Source organism: Bos indicus, chromosome 21 (genome assembly GCF_029378745.1).
Source record: "Bos indicus isolate NIAB-ARS_2022 breed Sahiwal x Tharparkar chromosome 21, NIAB-ARS_B.indTharparkar_mat_pri_1.0, whole genome shotgun sequence".
In the NCBI taxonomy this organism is placed as follows: Eukaryota; Metazoa; Chordata; class Mammalia; order Artiodactyla; family Bovidae; genus Bos; species Bos indicus.
The window spans coordinates 68795679-68817139 of NC_091780.1; the positions used below are offsets into that span (position 1 = coordinate 68795679).

Genomic DNA, 21461 nt, shown 5'->3' on the forward strand with positions numbered 1-21461 from the left:
CTCCCGCAGGCCGAGGTCTGCTCGGGGACCGTGGCCGACGTGCTCCAGTCGGTGGTGGGTGGGGCTGATGGCTGCATTTTCTCCTTTGGCCACGCAAGCCTCGGTAAGTGCCCCTGACCACCCGCTCTGCGATCTCTGAAGGCCATTTCGGGGGTGGGGGGGGCGGGGCTGGGCCTGTCCCCTGCGGGCAGTGGGAGAGGAAACCCAGACTACAGGCCTGGACATCAGGTGCCCAGTGGAGCAGGTGAGAGCGGGCCTCCAGGGTGCCGGCCCGGCTAGCTCTGAGGACCCATCCACCGGCCCACAGGCAAGTCCTACACCATGATCGGGAGGGACAGCTCGCCGCAGAGCCTGGGCGTCGTGCCCTGCGCCATCTCTTGGCTCTTCAGGCTCATGGACGAGCGCAGGGAGAGGACGGGCGCGCGCTTCTCCGTCCGCGTCTCGGCCGTGGAGGTGTGCAGCCGGGGCCAGAGCCTGCGGGACCTGCTGGCCGAGGTGGCCTCCGGCAGCCTGCAGGACACCCAGTCCCCGGGCGTGTACCTGCGGGAGGACCTGGCGTGCGGGGCACAGGTACCCTGACCGCACCGCGGGGCGGGGCTGCGGGCTGGGGCGGAGGCGGGGCAGCAGGCTAGGGGGCGGGGCCGCGGGCTGGGGCGGAGGCGGGGCCGCAGGCTGGGGGGCGGGGCCGTGGACTGGGGGGCGGGGCCGCGGGCTGGGGCGGAGGCGGGGCCGCGGGCTGGGGGGCGGGGCCGCGGGCTGGGGGGCGGGGCGCCGTGGGGACAGCTCGGCCCCAAGTAACTCTGGTGCCTACCCCACTGTCCGTCCATCCGTCCGTCCTCAGCTCCAGAACCAGAGTGAGCTGCGGGCACCCACGGCTGAGAAGGCGGCCTTCTACCTGGACGCGGCACTGGCCGCCCGCGAGGACGCCCGGGGAGGCTCCCACGTGCTCTTCACGCTGCACGTGTACCAGTACCGCGTGGAGAAGTGCGGCAGAGGCGGAAGTAGGTGGCCGCGTGCCTGCGTCGTGGGGTCGGGCGCCCTGGGTCTGGGGGCCCTGGGGCTGAGCCTTCACCTCCCACCCTGTGGTTTCAGTGTCTGGAGGCCGCAGCCGCCTGCACCTCATTGACCTGGGCAGCTGTGAAGAGGCCCCCGGGGGCCCCCCATCACTGTCGTTGTCGGCCTTGGGCAGCGTCATCCTGGCGCTGGTTAGCGGAGCCAAGCACGTGCCCTGCAGGTACGTGCGGGCTCCTGGGTGGGCCTGGGGAACTGGCTCAGCCCACGTCAGGCGTGTCCTCTGTGCCCATGGTCCCTGATCCCTCTGTCCTTTCTTCCTCATTGTGTGACCGGCTTTGCTACCCAAGGACTGGCAGGGAGTCCTGCTGCCCAGGGCCCGGGGGGCAGAGGTGGGTGTCAGACCCGACCCCAGGGCCCCAGGCACGGCCCATGTCCAGCTAGAGGCCCTCCTCCCTCCCTCCAGCCCTGTAGCAGCCCCCAAGCCCAGTGGTCCCCCGGCACCCCTCCCAGGCCCTCTGCCTCTGAGCCTCACCCCCCCGGCCCCCAGGGAGCACAGGCTTACTGCACTGCTGCGGGAGACCCTGGCCACCGCCAACTGCCGCACCACCATGATTGCCCACGTGTCCGATGCTCCAGCCCGCCACGCTGAGACGCTCAGCACCGTGCAGCTGGCTGCCCGTGTCCACCGCCTGCGCAGGAAGAAGGTCAAGGTTGGTTTCGCCTCCTGGGCCCCTGCCTGCATGGCGGTGATGCTGGCGCTCCTCCTGCCCAAGAGGAGGCCGGGTCCGTGCCCATGGTCGCCCCCAGGAGAACTGGAGCGGCTCATGTTGGGGGCTGTGGTGGCCTGGTCTCTGTTTACCTGGCCCCGGGGAGGCATGTGGCCAGGGCAGCCTACTGGACCACCGTGGCCTGTACCCTCCCAGGTCTGGTCCTACAGGGCACGCCCTGGGGCCCTCACTGGGTCTGGAGGATGGAGTTGGGGTGCCCTGAGGCCCGGGCCCTGGGTCTGAATCCTGGGTTTACAGTTGACGCTGTGTGTGCCTAGGGCGTATCCTCGCCTCCCTGCGACTCAGCTTACCACTTTCTGGGATGTTGCTGAGGAGGTCCGGTTGTGTTGGGGACCTGAGACCTTGCTGGGGGCAGGGACAAGTCTGGTGGCCATGCCATCACTTCTGTCCCTTGAGTGTGGCGCGTGCGGCTGGGGGTGCTGGGGGAGAGGGGCAGGCGGGACGACGCTCAGGGGGGCCCTGCTGTGTCCCCAGTACGCATCCAGCTCCTCCGGTGGGGACAGCTCATGTGAGGAAGGCCGTGCCCGTCGCCCCCCGCACCTGCGCCCCTTCCATCCACGCGCCGTGGCCCCGGACCCCGACCACCTGGCCGCCAGCTCTCCCGGCGACCCCGACTACTCCTCAAGCAGTGAGCAGTCCTGTGACACGGTCATCTACGTGGGGCCTGGCGGGACGGCGCTGTCGGACCGTGAGCTCACGGACAGCGAGGGCCCGCCTGACTTCGTGCCCATCATCCCCGCGCTGAGCCGCCCCCGCCCCACCCCGGGCCCGCGGGAGGCCGACCACTTCCGCTGCAGCACCTTCGCGGAGCTGCAGGAGCGGCTGGGCTGCATTCCCGGCACCGAGGGCCACCCTGGGGCCCAGGCCGGCCCAGCCCGCACGGGCAGGAAGCCCTCGCCGCCTGAGGCCGCGGCCCCCAGGACGCCCGTGGGCGCTCCACTGGCTGCCAGCACGCCTCGCGGCAGCCCCAGCCCAGACACTCATCGGGGTGCCCCGGAGCCCCCCAAGGCCAACGCTGACCAGAGAGAGGAGGGCACCACCAGGCCTGAGCTGCCCACTCTGCCAGATAAGACCACGTCGGGTGGAGGCGGGAGGCCGCTGCCCAACCTGGCCCCACCCCCGCCTTGGCAGCCGGAAGCTGGCGGGGCCTCTGAGGAGCTTGGCGGGGGTGACGGGGGTGCGATACGGACGCCCCCTGTGGGCAGGAGTGGGCAGGCCGAGCGCCCCTGCCCGCCTGCACGCGGCCACCGGCTGGAGCGGGGCCTGCTGACCACCACAGTAACCCTGCAGCAGCCCGTGGAGCTGAACGGGGAGGACGAGCTGGTGTTCACGCTGGTGGAAGAGCTGTCGCTGGGGTGCCTCGCCGGCCCCGGGCGCCCCTCCAGCCTGGCCAGCCTCGGCAGTGACTGCTCCCTGCAGGCCCTGGCCTCGGGCTCGAGGCCAGTGAGCATCATCAGCAGCATCAATGACGAGTTCGACGCATACACCTCACCACCCCCCGGCGGGGCCCTGGACGGGGCGGCCTGGGCGGGCGGCAGCCAGAGCTCGTCTGGCAGCTCCTGGCTCAGCGAGGTCAGCATGTGCACGGCGGACAGCCTTGGCCCCACGCCAGCGGGCCCCCCGGACCCCGTCGGCTCTGAGGTGCCGGCAGGGCCCCCCTTGCTGGGCTCCTCCATCCTGGACGGTGGGTCTCCGGAGGACAGTGGCCTTCAGCGCTCAGAGCATGGCAGATTGGACAGTCCCTTGCCTGCCCGGGGTCCTTGTCCCGCGGAGGAGGCTGTGGCAGCCCCCGGCCGACCCGGCCAGGAGCCATCTGCTGTGTTGCCCCGGGGGCCGGCCTCCGCACAGACCCTCCACTCCAGCCTGCCCCGCACACCGAGGACTACCTCCACGGCCGGTCGCGTGGGCTGCCCCCGCCTGGCTGCGGGCCCACCTGGCCCCGGAGGCCTCTTCGAGGACCCTTGGCTGCTCCGGGCTGATGACTGTGGCCCGCCACCCCTGGCTTCAGCCGGCAGGGCCCCCAGCCCAGCCCCGACGCTGGCTTGTGGCCGCAGGGTGGTGGATGGCTGTGAGGTGGGCCGTGTGGCCCACAGGCCAGAAGTCGTGGCCCCGATCCCACCCCTGCGGAGGGGGGCCACCACGCTGGGGGTGAGCACGCCCTCCGCCTCCTTTGGGGATGCACCGGCGGAGGCAGCGGCTTGCCTGGGCAGCCCCAAGGCCACCCCCGCCAGCAAGAAGAGCGCAGCTCCCAAGGGGGGCTTCTGTGCGAGGCCTGGCGGTGTGGCCCCCCCAGCGCCCCCCGTGCGCAAATCCAGTCTGGAGCACAAGACCGGCCCCGGGCCGTCCTCTCCGCAGGCCGGAAGCCCGGCTTGGCCCGGGTCTGCTGCCTTCCTCCGAGGGGACGGGGAGGCCAGGCCTGGTGGCCGGGCTGACCACTCCATCCCCAGGGCCACGTCCAGCCTGAAGGCCCGGACTGGCAAGGCAGAGACAGCGTGCCGACCTGCCACCCATGGATCTCTGGAGCGCTGTGAGGGCCTGGCACATGGCAGCAGCAAGGCCAGGGAAGCCCCCGGCCGGCCTGCCCGCGCTGTGCCCCGGCTGGGTGTCCCACCCACCAGCCCCACGCCTGGGCCCGTGCCTGCCTGTAGGAGCAGCCCCGCCAAGGGCGCGGGGGCCCCCAAGCCCCCCAGCAGCGGGACCAAGGGCCGCAGTGTAGTGGCTGGCGGGCCCCGGGCCCTGGGCTCTTCGGCGAAGCCACTGGCCCCCACGGTGGGGAAGGCCCCTTGCGGCCCCGTGACGGGCCCCAGGGCAGCCCCGCGGGTGGCGCCGGGTGTCGGGGCCAAGGCCAGCCGGGGCACCATCATGGGCACCAAGCAGGCGCTCCGGGCCACCCACAGCCGCGTGCACGAGCTGGCGGCTGGGGGCACCCGCGGCCGGGGCGGCCCCTCCTGGGGTTCTGCCGACTCGGACAGCGGCAACGACAGCGGCGTGAACGTTTCGGAGGAGCGGCCACCCGCCAGCCCAGCGCTGCCCTCGCCGTACAGCAAGGTGACGGCGCCCCGGCGGCCTCAGCGCTACAGCAGCGGCCACGGCAGCGACAACAGCAGCGTGCTGAGCGGGGAGCTGCCGCCCGCCATGGGCCGCACGGCGCTCTTCTATCACAGCGGCGGCAGCAGCGGCTACGAGAGCGTGCTGCGGGACAGCGAGGCCACGGGCAGCACCTCCTCGGCCCCCGACTCCATGAGCGACAGCGGGGCCGCCTCCCCGGGCGCCCGCTCCCGCAGCCTCAAGTCCCCCAAGAAGAGGGCCACAGGTGGGTGTCCGTCTCGGCCACGGGCCACCCTGCACCGCAGGGCGCCCCCTTGGTGGATCCCAGGTGTAAGCAGCCCCTTGTCGTGGTCCGGGTGTGGGTTGGGAATGAATTTCCAGATGTGAGGCAGAAGGAAAGAAGAATAAAGTTCATTAGAACGGGAGACGCTGTTAGAACAGCAGGCCAGCTCAAGGGAGAACCGACGACGAGCAGGGGTCCTTATTCCGCTTTTATACCCAGGATACAGGGAGTGGGATAGGGGTCCTGCGGGTCGTCTGCTGATTGGATGAGGCATGGGTAGGGCAGACACCTCCCTACGGGCCAGGAGGGGAGACAGGCTGTACTGCTCCATTAACAGTGACACCGCCCGGGACGGAAGGGCGATGAGGGTCTGGTATTTCGGTTCCTGCGTTCCCAGACCCTCCTGGGTTTCATCTGCCCTTCCGTCTGTGGGTCACCACACCCTTGACGGGTTCAGACGCAGGCCGAAGGGATAGGCGTGCCCTGCCCTCTGCGGTTTGTAAACGCACCCCGTGTGTGTCCTTCTCTGCCCCCCTGTGCTGCCCCCAGGCTGGTCCCCGTCCTGTCAGAGTGGGCTGGCGAGGGTGGGCCCCCCGAGGTTACCCTGCCGAGGCGTGCGGGGCTGGGAGAGGACGGGGGGCTACCAAGTCCGCTGGCTGTCTGGAAGCCCCATGTCCGTCCCCTGGACCCCCGTCTCTGCGGACCCAGCTAGGGTGGGCTGTTCCTCAGGCTGAGTGTGGCTGGGGGATTTGGGCACTGGTGGACGCTTTCCAGGGCATTGTGAGTGAGGCACGCGCGCTCTGAACCAAGAAGGTGCATGGGAAAGCCGGAGGCTGGCGGAGGTGGTAGAGAGGGGCGTCCTGGGGGCGTGGGGGTGCCAGTGTGGGCCTGGCTTCGGGGTCTGTCCGGGGGCAGTGGGAGTAGAGACGCCTGTGAGTTAGGAGGCTGTGCAGCCTGTTAGGGTGTTCAAGGGTGACCGCCAGAGGTCAAGGGTTGTGGCCTTGAGGATGTGCCGTGCGAGGAGGCTGGTGTGTGGCTGTCCAGGAGGGAGGTGCTGGGGGGCGGCTGGAGTCCTATCTGTTCCAAAACCTGTCAGGGTTTCTGGCCAGCACTAGGCTGAGCATTTTGGGACTGGGCCCCTGTGGGCTCTGCCCGTCAGAGCCGTGGCCAGGCTGGGGGCTGGGGGGTCTGGCCTCTGCACGCCCAGCGCCCGGCTGTCTGTTCAGGTCTGCAGCGGCGACGGCTGATCCAGGCCCCCATGCCCGACACCGCCGCCCTGGGCCGCAAGCCCAGCCTCCCGGGGCAGTGGGTGGACCTGCCCCCGCCCCTGGCCGGCACGCTGAAGGAGCCCTTCGAGATCAAGGTGTACGAGATTGACGACGTGGAGCGGCTGCAGCGGCGCCGTGTGCCCCCCAGGGAGGGCCCGGCAGAGGTGGGGACAGCGGGGGTGTGGCTGGGAGGGCAGGGGGGCTTCTCGGTGCTGCTGGCAGCCCGCCAACCTCACCTTCCCCTCTTGTCTGCAGCCCTCCCAGAGCTTGGAAAAGGTAGGAACAGCCCCGCTGGTCCTGAGCCCCTGGCAGTGGAGGGGGTCCTGTGGCCACCTCCCTTGTGCCCTGGAATTGCGCTTGGTTGGGGGGGGCCTTCCCACAGCTATGGCGCTCATCCTGGGCCTGGGTTCCAGGAGGCCTTGGGGGCCCATGGTCTGAGCCCCACGGGGGTGGGGAGTGGGGCGGTAAGGGAGGGGCAGGGCCTAACCACTGCCCACCTCGGCAGCCCCACTGTGCGCCTGTCCAGGCCTGGGGTGTGGAACCGGGCTCGGGTCAAGGCTGGGGTGCCGGAACCCTAGGGAGCAGGCCGTCGTCCATGCCTGAGCCCCTCCATGCCCCACCCCCATGCTCAGGGCCCGGTGTGCGTCAGTGCCAGGCTGCGGCTGGCCGAGCGCAGGCTGCAGCGGCTGCAGGAGGTGCAGGCGAAGCGGGAGCTGTTGCGCGGGGAGCTGGCTGAGACCCAGGGCCGGCTGATGCTGGAGCCCGGCCGCTGGCTGGAGCAGTGTGAGTCTTCCAGCCCCGCCCAGGGACCCCGGACTGCCAGCCCTGCCCAGCACCCCGGTCCAACCATTTCACCCCAGGCCCAGGGGGCGGCGGGGTACCCGGAGGCTGGGAGGGGGAGGGGCGACGCCTCGGCCCCGCGGGGACCCGGGCCTGACCAGCTCTCCGCTCCCCCCGACCCCTGCAGTCGAGGTGGACCCGGGGCTGGAGCCCGAGTCGGCTGAGTACCTGGTGGCCCTGGAGCGCGCCACCGCCGCCCTGGAGCAGTGCGTGAACCTGTGCAAGGCCCACGTCATGATGGTCACCTGCTTCGACATCAGCGCGGCCGCCCCCGCCACCGCCCCGGGGCCCCAGGAGGTGGACGTCTGAGGCTGGGCCACGGGCCCCTGGCGTCGGGGGCTCGTGGATGGGACCTGGGATGGAGCGAGGATGTGCTGGGGGTCGGAGGGAGGAGGATGTGTAGGGTCCCTTGCGGGACAGGGCAGGAGGGGGGGCGTCTTGGAGGCGAGGGAGCGTGCCCGCGGGCGGAGGAGCGAGTATGCAGGACTCGGGAGGACTGTGACGCAAGTGCCTTTAAACTTGGACTGGGTTTCTCTCCTTTCTGCATTTGGTGCTAAGAACTCGGGCCACCAGCACACAGCGGCCCCCGGGCAGTGCCTGTGGCTTTCCAGGGGCCGCCGGACTGGCTGTCGGATCGGATCGCGCCTTGTGTACAGCTAAGCGATTTCCGTGCGGCAGAGCGGCCCTGGGCTCGCCAGGCTCTCTGCTTTAGGTTCAGGGTTACTTTTCCTTCACAGCCGTTTCCTCTCAACAGAGCCGGCCTTAGGGGTCTGCAGACTCCGTGTGTGTTCTCTCTGCTGATCTCGGATGGAGCCTGGAGCGGGTGGGTCTTCTGGGTGGGGTGGCTGACTCTCTGTCCCCTGGACCTGCTCTGTCCTGACGTCACCAGGAGGGCAGCGCCCAAGGGCTGAACTGAAGGCATCTGGCGCCTTCTTCCACGGCAGGAATTCTTACCAAACCACAAGCAAAAAAACAAAACAGACCAACCCACACACACAGATTGGGGGATGAGGGTCTTGTAAAGGTGCTGTCAGGTTCGTATTTTTGTATCATTTTGCCTACAAACGCGGTATTTGCAGTGGGAACTTGAAGATAAATGATCTATGTTTTTATGATTTTCTATGGAAGGTGTTCCTGCGGCCGGGCTCTTGCCGGGGTGGGGAGGTCCCTGGGCAGGGCGAGGGTCCTTGGGAGGCCAAATGCAGACCGGGATGAGCCTGCTAACAGGAGCGGGACGTTCCTGTCACGATGGGTTCTTTTTTTCTGACCGTTGTGGATTTTCTAGGGTCGTCGGAACTTTTGTACAAACATGTAGATAACAGCTTGCTGCGGTTTTTATTTGTGAATAAAAGATGCGTCCCTTGTTCACGAGGCTCCTGAGTCCACCTGGCGGGCCGTCCTCCGAGGGTTCCGGGGCGAGGCGGGGCAAGGAGGCTGCGGGGGGCACCTTCCATCCACAAACCCCACAGTGGGGGCCAGCCGTCGGCAAGAGGGTGTGGATGGGGAGGAGGCCCTGCTGCAAGCCCGGGGCTCCAGCCCCTATCTGCGCTCTGTCCCTGCTCCCAGCCCCTTTGTCTGCAGTCGCCCAGCCCAGCTCAGCTCCCGGGGGGCTTGGCCGACAGGAAACAGCGCTTTCTGGGGATCCCTGGCCTCTTCCCAGAGGCTGTGTTAGCTGGGAACCCTGGCAGTGGGGAGGAGGAGCCCCTCTGGGACACCCAAGCTCCTTCCTTTGCCCCCCACCTCTGCACCCCATCTGCTTTTCCAGAATACAAACCCCTGAACACTCCACGGGGTCAGGGTCCAGGACCGCCTGAGCCGGCAGGAGCCCCTCACCCAGCACCGTCACCCTCCCCTCTCCTGTGCTCAGGCCTCCTGCCCCGTGGCCCTGGGTGCTCCCGGGCGGCCGCGCTCATCTCCTCTGGATGCCCCCACCCCATGCACCCACGCGGGCACCTGGAGGCCCCTCCCAGCCCACTGGGCCTCTCGCGGATGCTATGCCTGGGACCCCCACTCCAGCCGGCCAGTGTGGGGCCCACTGCTCGGTGGCCTCGCTGTCCCGGGGTGCAGCCCCCGACCGGGGAATCCTGTGTGTGCTCTCCGCCTGTCTCCCGCGTCGGGGGGCCCCCGGGGGTGTGGTGAGCGACTCACTGTTGCTCCCCTCATCGGACGCAGGGCTGGGCCCCCTGGGCCTCGGGGCACAAGCCGAACAGACGCGTGAGCCCCGTGATCGCGGCCGCTCCCAGAGGAGGGTCCAGCGGCCCTGAGCTCTCCAGAGTGCAGGCCCCTCCCCATCCTTAAGCGGGCCTGGTCCTTCCTGTGGACCCCGGTCCACCGCAGGGGCGCCCGTACCAAGCCCCTGCCCCAGGCTGCCTCCTCGCTCTCTGCAGTCAATGGCACTGGGACCCCTGGGATGGGGGTCACATGTTGGCCGGGAGGTAGGGGGACTCTGGACACCCACCCCCTCCACTCCCTGCAGGTGTCTATTCTGGGGTCAGGTCTGGTTCCCAGAGGGACCCAGGCAGGCACCTCCCAAGCTGCTTCTCCATCACTGAATTTGGGGGTCGCGGGAGAACTCACGGTGATGTGGGGGCCTTGCTGGGTAGACCCCTTCCTTGTGCACAAGTCCCTCCTCCCCACCCCCCTCCCTCAGTCACTGAGGGGCCCAGAGCCTGCTTTACACCAAGACCACCCCCCGCCCCAACCCTCTACCCCAGCACCCGTCCTGGGCGGGGTCCTCTGTGGAGCCAGCTGGGGCTGGGGCAGGTGACCTTCAGGGCCAGTGGAGCCCACTTCCCACAGTCCGAGGGAGGCTCGGGAGGCGGTGCCTGCCTTTCCCGGGAGAGGGGCGCCCCTCATCCTGGGGCCAGCCCAGGAGCCTGGGCAGCCTTTCATCTGGTCATCAAAGCCCTGTCATTACAGGCAGGGAGCAGCTGAGGACGAGACGCCCATTTTATGGATGGGAAGGCAGAGCCGCCTGGACCCAGCCGCCCCCGGAAGGCTGTGGGCACCCGGCTCGTTCAACACCCGGGGAAGCCGAGACCCCGGGCGGGCGGGGTTGCTCAGGTGTCCCCTCCTGGGAAAGGAGGCAGGGCTGGGAAGAGGGCCGTTCCCACTGGAGGCGGGGATCAGCCAGGCCTTGGAGCCAGGCCCCCCAGGGAGGTGTCTCTCACCGCCTCCGAGGCCGGCCTGGCGCACCTCCAGCAGGCTCCCCGGGCGAGGCGCCTGCCCGACTCACCCCGCCAGTCCAGGCGTGCTCCACACGCCCTACCCGCAAGTGGAGGAGGAGCCGGGCGCGGGTCGCGCCGGGCCGGTGACAGGGTCACGGGGCTCAGTGGGCCCAGTGCCTGGCTCGGAACAGGCCGGAGCCAGGGAGGGTGGACGGGTGGGGGCAGGAATTGAGCTCTGGGCCTGAGCCCCCAGGAGCATCCTGCCTCCTTCCTGGGCTGTGTCTGGACCCAGGGGCCCGGCGACCCCGCTCAGGGTCAGAGGCTGGGAGAAGAGTCTGGAGAGTGAGCCTCTGAGCCCCGCCCGGTGCTCACCCACAGGAGCCCTGGAGCAGGGGGCAGTGGCGGGGATGGTGGTGGGGCAGGGTCAGAGGTGGGGTACGGGCAGACGGCCTCCTGGAGCCCAGATCGCAGGGGCCTCCTCTGCCCGTGGGGCCGTCTGTCTCCTGGGCTCCGGCCCCAGGGAGGCCAGCAGTGAGGCCTTGTCCCTTCCTGGCCCTGACCCCCGGGAAACGGGGCTGAAGTCACGGCAGCAGCCTCCATGCGGCTCCCACTGGGCCTGAGGGCGGCGGTCTGGGGGACCTGGGGCCCTAGATAGGCAGCAGGAGGTCTCCGCCCAGTGCCCACCGGCCTGCTCCCCACCTCGTGCTCTCCTGAGGTCTGGGGCGGGAGGGCGGGAGGGCGGGGCCCTCTGTTGGTGCAGTTGGTGCGTTTGTGTCTGGGTGTCAGTGCTCCCCCTGGTGCCCCCCAGCGCCAACGCCTGCCCAGCCTCCTGCTGCGCAGGGCCACCCAGGGGTGCAGGCCACCCAGTGGTGCACGGCACTCACGTGGGGTCCCTGGCCGTGTGGTCCCAGGGGGTCCTGCAGCCCTGGGTGGGGGAGGGTTTGTCTCGGCTGGGAAGGGGGCGCCCGGAAGCCCCCAGGGGCTGGAGTCTGCTCCCAGCAAACAGGAAGCTCAAAGGGTGATCTGTCCATCCTGACATTGTGTTTACCAAGGCAGGATCCAGACCCGTTTCCACACAGGAAGCCTGGGAGGCTGGGAGGGGGCCGGGAAGGAATTCCCTGGGCTGGCCAAGAAGCTGGGCTTCCTGTGGGTCTGTGGAGTGCCGGCTGGGGGAGGGTCAGCCACGAGCTGAGAGGGGCCCTCCGCACCGCCCCTGGGCGGGGGGTGGGGGTGGGGGTGCCCGGGAGGCCTTGTGTTTCAGGACGCTGAGGCCCAGGGACTATTATTTCCCCACCAGGTGGGGAAGGGGCCCAGGGGCATTGCGTCTCCCCATCCCCAGAGTTCAGCACGGCCTGGCCTGGGGCAGGTGGGCTCGCGGGGACTTCGGGAGGTCTCAGGGGAGGGCCATCCAGATGAGGTGGGGCCCCGGCGGGGGCTTCCCTCCAGGCCCAGCACCCTGCCTGAGGGCCACCCCCTCTGCACTCCTCTCCCCCTGGGGCGGTCAGACGTGTGCTCAGCCACTCAGTTGTGTCCGACTCTGTGACCCCATGGACTGTAGCCCGCCAGGCCCCTCTGTCCATGGGATTGTCTAGGCAAGAATGCTGGAGTGGGCTGCCATGCCCTCCTCCAGGGGATCGTCCTGACTCAGGGATCGAGCACCATCAGTGCTCGGCTCAGCCTTCCAGACAAAGGCGGCCTGGAGTGGGCTGCCATGCCCTCCTCCAGGGGATCGTCCTGACTCAGGGATCGAGCACCATCAGTGCTCGGCTCAGCCTTCCAGACGAAGGCGGCCTGGCATCCGGCCGGGACCCCCTCCCTGCGCCTGTCTCTGTACCACCAGGAACAGCCCCACAGACGCAAGCGCAGAGCTTTACTATGTGCCGAGCACCCAGCTGCACCCGACCTTAGCCTCTCTCAGTCCTGTATTTGTTTCAGAATCATCTTCGAAAATAAACCTAATCTTCGGTTTATAGCAAAATTTGAAAGCTAGAGCAGAGACTTCCCATACACCCGACACTCCTCTCACGCTGACACCTCACGCCAGAGTGCTGGCTCATAATCATTAGTGACTGGAGTCCGTACTTGGTTCAGATTTCCCCGCATGTCCTTTTTCTGGTCCAGGGTCCCGCCCAGGATACAGGGTGGAAGGACGAGAGCACCTCCATAAATTACTGTCCTGCACGAGGGGGCGGGCTCTTCTCCCCCGCTGGTTTACACCATCACTCCCGTCTATAGGAGTGGACTTGAGGATATTTGTTTTATACGCTGGGCTGCACCCCAATACTACTGAATTTTGTGACTAAAATCCTCCATCTTTGGCCCCTGGGAGCCCTTGTGTTTGGCCGGAGCCATGTTTAAGGTCCTCGACGGTTGCCTGGAGGCCCCTGTACCCTCCCCGCGTGGTCCGGTCTGGACCGGGGGGCCCACCAGCCATCTAGGGGCAACTCTGGGCCCCCCTCCACCCAGCCTGGGCTTTCTGCTGACTCTGTTGGTGGCCACACTTGACAATCCATCTGCGGGCCCCGTCCGGGTCACTAGGAACCTCCGGGGCACTGGGGAAGGGAGGCTGTGATCTCTGAGTGTCCAGGTCGGGGGAGCAGTCGACGTTGGCCCTCTCCTGGGGCTCCCCAGTTGGGGAGAGCTTCCAGGCTCAGGGGCTGTGCCGGGGAGGCAGCCACGGAGACCTGGGAGTGGTGATGGGGTCCCTGGGGCCTGTCTGAGGCTGGGTCCATCCCCCACGTGGCTGCAGCCCCTGCCAGGCTCTGGGTCTCACCGGGAACTCAGTGGCTGTCCGTCGGGGAGGGGCACCCAGGAGCCTGTCTGCCGGCTGGAGGGCTTGGGGCTGCATCAACGTCCGCGATGATGCCTGTCTAATTGCTGCTGTGACCTGGCTGCCCGGCTCGGCCCTGGGGCTGGCGAAGGTGCAGTGACGTCCCTGAGAACTCACAGGGCGGCTCCAGGGTGAGGTCACCCTATACCTGCCTGCATGCTGTCGTCACTTGGGGAATGTGAGGTCAGCCGCCCACCCCTGGGCAGCCATCAGCCACCTGGTCTGCACGTCCCCACCCCATTCCTGCCCAGTCACCTCCAGGGGCAGCCGTTTGCCCCCACCCCCAACCCAGAGGAGGGCAGCCTCCCCCATCTGTACTGACTCCCACTTTTCTCAGCCATCTGGGAAAGTGCGGTCCAAGTGAGTAACGTTCAGCTGTCCTCAGAAGACGGCCCCGGTGCTCCACCGAGAGAAAAGTCCCGACGTGGGGGCTGCCAGTCAGCCAAGCAACACCGGGACCGGACCGCCGGCTGCCCCTCTTCTGCTTTGGTTTCCCCTCCCGTGGAAGGAGGAGCCACTGCGGGCTGTGTCTGAGCCGCCCCGACAGTACACACAGCCTCCTTGGTTTGGAATAAATCTCTCCCGTTTCTCCAGCAGCCGAGACGTGCAGCCGTATTTCTTGCGGCCTCGGTGGCCGTCTGCCGAGGCTGATCTGCCTGGCAGAGGGGTGATGTTCTAAATCCAGCGCCTGCTGCTGATTTGTGGGCCTGCCTGTGCTGGCCCGGGGCTCGCTGGCATCTTTACGAGGCGGGATGAGCCTCAGCTGAGAACTTGGGACAGGACGGGGGTGATCTACAGCCCGAGCCGGCCCTGCCCATCCGCTCACCGTCCCCACTGTGTCCTCTGAGCCGGGCCCGGATCAGCTGCCGTCTGGGCCCCAGACTGAGGGTGAGAAGAGGCTGGTGCTTGCTCCAGGGACCTTGAAATTTGGCTTCAGGAAGGAATTCTCCCGGGACACAGTCTTTGGTGAGGACTTTCCGAGCCCTGTGTGTCCAGCTCCGTGTGTCCAGCCGTGTGTCCGGGGCTGAACCCAGGGGAGCAGATTTTGAAGACCCAGATCCAACAGCAGGGGACCGGGCTTCCTGGGCGTGGGGGCAGCAGAGGTCTGTGGGGGTCTGGCCTGGAGCCTGGGGGCCTGAGGAGGGCGTCCTGAGCAGTGCTTCCCAGGGACGCCGATGCCACAGGTGGGCTCTGACACTGCGCCTGGGTGTGAACCCCAGCTCTGCACCTGGGGTCTCACTATCTCCAAGACGGAGATGTGGCCAGGCGAGGATCATGGGGGCTCCACCTGCACAATTGTTCACGTGTGTCAGCAAGCACCAGCGCCCGAGAGGGTCCTGGACTCACGGTCCTGCCCCCAACCCTGCCACCTGAGGAGTGCAGCCTCGTGGAAAGCTGGGCACTCCCCGAGACCCCCAGGGGTAGGGCTGGGGTATCGCTCCCCGCCCCCCCGACCCCGAGAACCTTCTGCCTCCTTCCCAGAGCAAAGGGCCCGCTCCAGTCTGTGGAGGCTCACCTTTGGGTGATTTGATTTGCCCAAAAGTGGACACAGTTCTAACGAAGCGCTGAGCGGGAGCCAGTCCTAAGTGGATGCGCAGAGGCGGGGCCTGGCGCATGTGGGCGGGGCCTGGAGCATGTAGGCGGGGCTTGGCGCCTGTGGGAAGGGCTAAAGGCTGGGAGGTGGGTCCCGCGTGTCTGCCTCTGACAAGTGGACGAGGAGTGCCCGGCCTGGGACGGGGAACCGCTCGGGGGACTGTCCCCAGGACACCCTAGTTCCCAACTGTGACGCCACCTACTGGTCCCTGTGTGACCGCCCATCAGTGACATTCCAGCAGGACACGTTTGGAATCCTCTGAGCCTCCACACCACCTGCCCACCCCCCGCCCCCCGGGCTCCCACGGAGCCCCTAGCATCCACCCTGTACAACAACCTCAGCCCTGCGGGGGACCTGGCCGGCCATCTGCCTGGACCAGCTGCAGGGAAGGTCCCTGCCCGGCACCCACTCTATCCCCAGGCCTGCTGGCCACTCCTGACTGCGAGACCACCCTCTGCCTGCAGTGTGGCCCATATCTGGGATCCTGCAGATGGGGGGGCGGGGACCCTGCGCTTGCCTCTGTGAGAGATGGTCTGCCAGGGTCTCTTTCTGGCTGAGCCTGAGACTTTGCTTGGGAGGGAGACAGGCTCAGCCAACACGCTCACCCCCCGAGCCTGTCACAGAAGGCTGGTCTGTGTGTGCGCTGGCGGGCATCGCTCCCACGCCAGGGAGCACAGTGCTGCCCCTGACTCCGGAGCAGGACAGAGCCAGGCTGGCCTGGTTCCTGCCCTTCCTGCCGTGTGGGAGGCAACTTCACCTCTCTGAGCCTCAGTCTGCTCTCTGGGGAAGTAAAGAGGATACGCAGCCTGGCCCTCAGGACGGCAACAAGGGACCCGGGAGCACTCAGCCCCCCAGGGTCTGACCTTCCCGGCTGACACCTCTGGGCCCTGCCAGGGCTTCGGGGCGAAGCTCAGGCAGCCATGGGCGCCCCGACACCTGCTTCTCGGTTGGAGTTTCTGGGGCCTTCTGGGGGTTTCTGGGCTTTCTGGAAGCCAGGCAGGACTGTTCCTTTCAGGAACGTATGCCTAGATGTTCATGTGTCTTGCAAACGTCCGAACCCTGAACAGGTCCCCTTGGAGGGGGGCACCGGGCAGTGGGAGGCCTGGGATCTGGACTGTTCTGGGCTGTGTCATGGGCTGGGCAGGGGGGTGCTGAGGTTCCCTCTGGGCCTCCTGAGCGTCAGCTGGGGGCTACTGTCCTCAGGCCCTTTGGCCCTGGAGACCCCAGCCTGAGGGAGACCCTGAAATCGTGCCTCCTAGTCCCTAGATCCTAGGGCCTCGGAGCAGCAGAGCAGACGGCTGTGACCTGCCTGCCTGGCAGGTACCCCTCCTCCGAGTCCCAGGTCCTAGGGAGCACAGCAAGTTCCCATTGGCTTGGGGCTCCTCCCACCCCCTCCTCCTCCACCATCCGGAAGGGAATTGGAGGTCCGGGAGGCAGTGGCCGTGGTGCGGGTGGGCTGGTGCCCCTGCCAGGCCTGGGAGGGCAAGGCCGGCCTCACGCTCCCGCCTGTGGACCCCTGTGAGAGCCGAGGCTGGGCCCTTCCACACACGCTTTACTGCCTCCCTGCAGATGCCCTGTGACTCCAAGGGCCTGCTCTGAAGACCTCAGTTAGCTTCATGCAGCGGCATGGGCGGGGGCAGGTTCCCAGGGATGGTGGATGTGTGAGGGGAACTAGGGTGTCTGGGGGACAGTTCCAGGGGTCCCAGGCTCCCCCCATGGGCCTCGACAGGCAGTGTGGGCTGGGAATCAGGAAGGTTGTGAGCCCTGGGAGGAGGGCCCGGACTCAGCCAGTCCTGCGGCAGGGCCCCGGGGTGGGGGGGTGGCTGGGCGGGGAGGTGGCCGCCGGCCGAGCGTGGCCTGAGCATCCCAGTGTTTACTTAGTTCACATTATGCTGATTTGATGGGGAGATTTAGTCCCGGGGGAAACGCGTGTCAGACCATGCGATTTGTTAATAAGCCGGAAAGGGAATAGCTGGTGGGAAGCACGCCCCCCCAGAAGGACAGATGTGTTATTTGGTATGCAGGCACACATGCACGCACGCACGTGTGGAGTTTCTGCCCCTGAGCTCTGTGCTCAGGGCTCTTGGAATCCCCCCCAGGAGCCCGGCCTCTTTCCCCTCCTGCCCTGGTCCTGGTGGGACAGCTGGCCGCCGGCTGAGGGGCTCTGCAGTGACCTCCGATCAGTGAGCGTGCAACCCTGGGGCAGAGGGTGGGTGGGCTGAGGGTCCCAAACTTGGCATGGCTGGATGCCTGGGGCTGTAGGGATGAAGGGTCCATGCAGGGTCTGGGGCAAGCAGGTAGCAGGAGGGCCCCTGAGCTGCTGAGGGGAAGGGGGCCGAGGTGGGGTTCCACGCTGCAGAGGGGTGGGCAGGGGTCCTGGCTCCTGGCAGCCAAAGCCGAGGTGAGGAAGCTCTTCGGGGGAACCTTCCTTCCCCCCAGTCACCGCCCCCGCCTCTCCCGGGGGGCCACTGGATCGGCAGGCAAGTCCTGGCACCCTTCCTCTCTGGAGGCCCGGGGGCTGGGAGGAGCAGGGGTCAGGGAGGCTGCAGAAGACGGCGCTCCAGCCTCCGTCTGGCTGGCTGAGTCGGTACTGTCTGGAAGGCATGCACCTTTTAAAACATGAGTATTCCTCCATCCTCTATCCAGGCTTGTTTCTCCAGAAGCGTTTGTCTCTGGAACGCGGGTGGCTCCATGGGCAGAGAGGGGCCGGGCTCCAGGGAGGACTCCCCACTGCCCACCCTCCCCAAGCTTCTGAAGTTCTTGTTGCTTTCCCAGGGTCTGGTGGGGACTGGGGCGTGGGGGTCAGCTCAGAACGGCAGAGTCTGGACACCTTCTTCAGCAAGGGGAGGGCAACTGCGGCCAGGGGGTGGGGGTGCGGGGGGCCGGGGTTGCCCAGGCAGTTAGAGGGGTCAGGACTGGCTCCCAGGCCCCTGGGTCTCTGTCCCCTCTCTTATCCGTCCTGCCTGGCCCCCAGCCCTTGCCCGCTGCCTCTCGCCCCCTCTGTCCTTTGTTGCCGGCTGGTTTAGAACCCTCCCAAGGGGTGGCCACCTGCCCAGCCCCTGGCCGGCCCTCTGCGGGTGCTGTGAGTGAGGACGGGTCCTGGCACTTAGAGCACAGAGTGGCTGCTCCCCGGGAGGCCCCCGTCTGTCCCTGGGCCCCGGGAATGGGGCCGGGGAGGAGGGGCGCGTGGGAGGGGGATGGGGGACGGCTCTGGCTCAGGCCGCTTCCCTCCCGGCCTCCCACGGAGCCAGCCTCCTCTCGCCCTGCTCTCTGGCCTCCCTGCCTCCCTCTCAACCCCCAGCAGAACCCCTCCTGGAACGGGGCCTCAGGGAGCAGGGGAGGGTCTCGCACCCCTGACTGGCAGGCCCCTGTGTCCCCCAACCCAGTGCTGGGTCAGGACAGACTGCCTCGCAGGGAGGGAGGTGTAGGTGAGGGGGTCATCCCTTTAGGTGGGTGATGGAAGCTTCTAGAAGCTTTTCATCTACTTCAGTCCTCCACCCTGAGCTCTGCTCAAACTGCTGACTCTATCCCGGCTGCTCCCCAGTGGGGCCCAAGCTCTGACCTGTAGGAATGAGAACTTCTGCCTCTGGGTGTGGGAGCCTGTGCCTGTGATGGTCTGGGGGTCTGGGGCTCAGGGTCTTGGGCCTGAGGGCCTGGGTGAAGGGGGGTCTGGGGTTATAGGGGTCTGGGATAGGGGGGCAATGAGGTTCCAGGTGTCTCAGGGTTTGTGAACTGAGGGGGGCAGATTTAGGGGCGTCTGGGGTCCGAGGGTGTAGCTCAGGGCCTTGGGCTCTTTGGTCTCCCTTGTACCTTGAGTTTTGTACAAGGATTTTCTCTTAGAAGCTTCTATTGGCCACCACTGACCGTGGGCTGGCACCCAGCTGGCCATGCAAGGGCGGTGGCCTCCAGGGGCCCTGGCCTTGCAGTCTAGAGTCCTGGGCAGCCTGGCCCAAAGCCCCCGAAAGGCGGTGCCAGTGGGCCTGCATGAAGGCAGCAGGCATGGGGCTCAGGGGAGGGGCAGGGAAGCTTCTAGGCTGGAACAGGTGGAGCTGGCTGGAGGGGCAGGGTCAGGACTGGGGCAGCTCGGCCACTGTGCTAATGCTCAGCTGCGGCCACCTTGGAATTCTCCACTCCTGGTCCTGGGGGAGGGAGGACCCACCTGTTCCCTGCCTGAACCCCGGTCCCTCCTCTCCTGCCCTGTCCCCTGCCCCTGAGCCAGGCCCAGAGCTGACCCAGCAGACGCTGTGATGTCTAGAGGGTGGGCTCCAGTCCCAGACGTGTCATCAAACACAGCTGTGTGACCTAGGAAAGCGCCCTGACCTCTCTGACCGTCCTCTGTGATGAAGTGAGGACACTGACCCTTCGGTCTTAGCGCTGGCTCTGATCTGTGACCTCAGCCCTCGAGGCCTTGGTTTTCCCATCAAGGCCCTGGGGACCCTGAGACAGTGGGGCGGGGAGGCCCCTGGACTGGGGCCCACACGCCGGGCTGTGTCTGCCCCTGGAATGTGTCAGGTAGAGCCGCAGGCCACTGTGGGGGAGCAGAGGGCCTCCTCTGCTTGGCCAGGGCTCTGCCCCTGCTCCCCTGAGACCTGGCAGTCCCGGGGGGCTGGCCCAGGGGCCGGGTTCCCATCGGTTCCATGATTCCCCGGGGCAGCTCGGCCTCCGGAGCTGAGCTCACTGGGGGACTTGAGCCCCAGCCGATACTGCAGGAGGCCAGGGATGGGGGCTGTGATGGTGGAGGGGGTGGTCCCGCTGTGAGCAGTGGGAGGTGGGGAAGCAGGGTGGGGAGAGAGCCCTACCCTGGCTTCTTCCAGGCCCTCTCCTCCAGGAAGCCCCCAACCCCAGCCTGGCCTGGGTCCTCTCCCCACACCTTCCTGCCTGCCCCTGGTAGGTGGGGCGTGTAAGTCAGGTGAGGAGGGGCCCCCTTACTTGTGGGCTCACCCAGGTGGCCTCTCTGCTGTGGGTGCCAATATATGGGGTGTGAACAGGGAGCAAGGCAATTAGACTTGCAAATGGACCCACAGCCCAGAAGCGGGGGCCCAGGGTGAGACTGGTCCTCCTAGTGGAGGTGGCACCCCATTGCAAGGCAGGCAGGCGGGGTGTTCAGGGGAGAGGGGCTGTGGGGTGGTGAGACTGCGGTGGGGGGCCCTCTTTCAGGGCTGCCCCCTCGCCGAGGTCACAGGCTGCAGATGAAGGCACCGCACGGGGCCGCTGCCCCTGATGTCTGGGCCTCTCCTCCTGGACGCTCCCGACTCCCGGCCCTGTGGGTGTCCTTGCCCAGTCTTGCAGTGACCCTCCTGCCTCTCCCCCTCCCCCTGGACCACCTTGTCCCGCCTGGTGACTTCACGTCCCCCGATCTGTGATTCTGACACCCTCCACCCCCTCCCCGTGCCCCCTCAGACTCCCCAGACCTGCAGGATCAAACCCAGGGCTTCCTCTTCCCTCAGCCTGCCCTCGCCCCTTACCCTGCCCCCCCCTGCACTGTGTCAACTCCATCCTCCCCCCAGAATCTGGGGTGACCTGGGCTCACTCTGCCCCTAAGGCCCCTGCCCCCACCCACGGCCACACCTGCCCTGCCCCTGGCCCCCAGACATGGCGGCGGGTGGGGTGGGAGAGACCCCGGTGTCTCGGCTCACAACGTGGCATCTCACAGAGAGAGAACACGTATTTCCCGTGAAGTCCGACCGGCTCTTGTCGGCCTCCTTTCGGTCGTCGCTGCGATTGCTGATCGGCTGCTCATCGTGGACCGGCCGGGTGGGCCTAGAGTGGATTTCGTGGTCTGTCTGACAACTTCCTCAGGGACGCCCCTGAGGGTCTCCTGCTCTTTCAAGGAAACAGACATTTGCTCGGTTATCAGCTCAGCCCCCTGGGGGGCCTCTGGCCAAGGGGGATGCCACGCGCTGTGCAGGGAGTGGTCAAGGTCCGGCTAAGGCTGGGGCAGGTCGGGAAGAACCATTCAGAGACCCCACCTCTGCCCCACACGCCTGATCAATGTGGGGGTGAGGCTGTGTTGCGGGGAGAGGTGCCTATCGCCTGTCTCACCGCTGCCCAGGCTGAGCGCCCATGCGTCCAGAAGCAGAAGGTACAGTCCTGCAGGTGACCTGCCGTCAGCCAGGTGACCTAGGCTAGGAGAGAAGCAGAGAGCATAGGTGGGGCACTCAGGGGAAGGGGAGTTCTTCCGCCTGAGGCAGAGGTAGTTGGATCCTGGGGGGCAGAGGATAGACTGGCAGGGGTGAGGGTCCTCCTGACAGCAGGGATGTCCCTGGTGAGGCGGGAAGCTCTGTTCCACCCCTACCTTGGTTGCAGGAGGAGGGGGCTCCATCGGGGGTGGCCAGGCCGAGAAGGGGCCTTGGGAGGACAGCAGCGTGCAGTCCGCTGAGCCCCTGAGACCTCATTCAGCCTTCACAGCACCCCTGCCCATGGCTCCAGCTCTGTCCTAGACACTCCACCTCGGGAGGACAGGGACGGGACCCAGCACGGAGCCGGTGTGCTGCATGCAGGGCCTCTGGGCATGGCCTTGTCCTCAGCTATTCTGGGGTAGGAGACCGGCCAAGTGGGCGGCCCTGGAGTATGGGATTGTCAGTGCTGTTTTGGGAACCTGTTTGGTCTGAATACGGCTTCCCTGGTGG

At 67.2% G+C, this 21461-nt stretch overlaps 1 protein-coding gene across 1 annotated transcript in view; it reads left to right on the forward strand.

Moving 5' to 3' along the window:
* KIF26A (kinesin family member 26A) overlaps positions 1–8607 on the forward strand; it is a 38956-nt gene extending 30349 nt beyond the window's left edge. Inside the window, exons 7-16 of the mRNA XM_070775842.1 lie at positions 10–103; positions 308–570; positions 842–1001; positions 1093–1234; positions 1562–1724; positions 2277–5115; positions 6360–6565; positions 6657–6677; positions 7034–7184; positions 7369–8607. Coding sequence (XP_070631943.1) covers positions 10–103; positions 308–570; positions 842–1001; positions 1093–1234; positions 1562–1724; positions 2277–5115; positions 6360–6565; positions 6657–6677; positions 7034–7184; positions 7369–7550 — 4221 coding nt within the window. The 3' untranslated portion in view covers positions 7551–8607. The remainder of the gene's footprint in view (positions 1–9; positions 104–307; positions 571–841; positions 1002–1092; positions 1235–1561; positions 1725–2276; positions 5116–6359; positions 6566–6656; positions 6678–7033; positions 7185–7368) is intronic.
* Positions 8608–21461: the final 12854 nt, after the last annotated feature.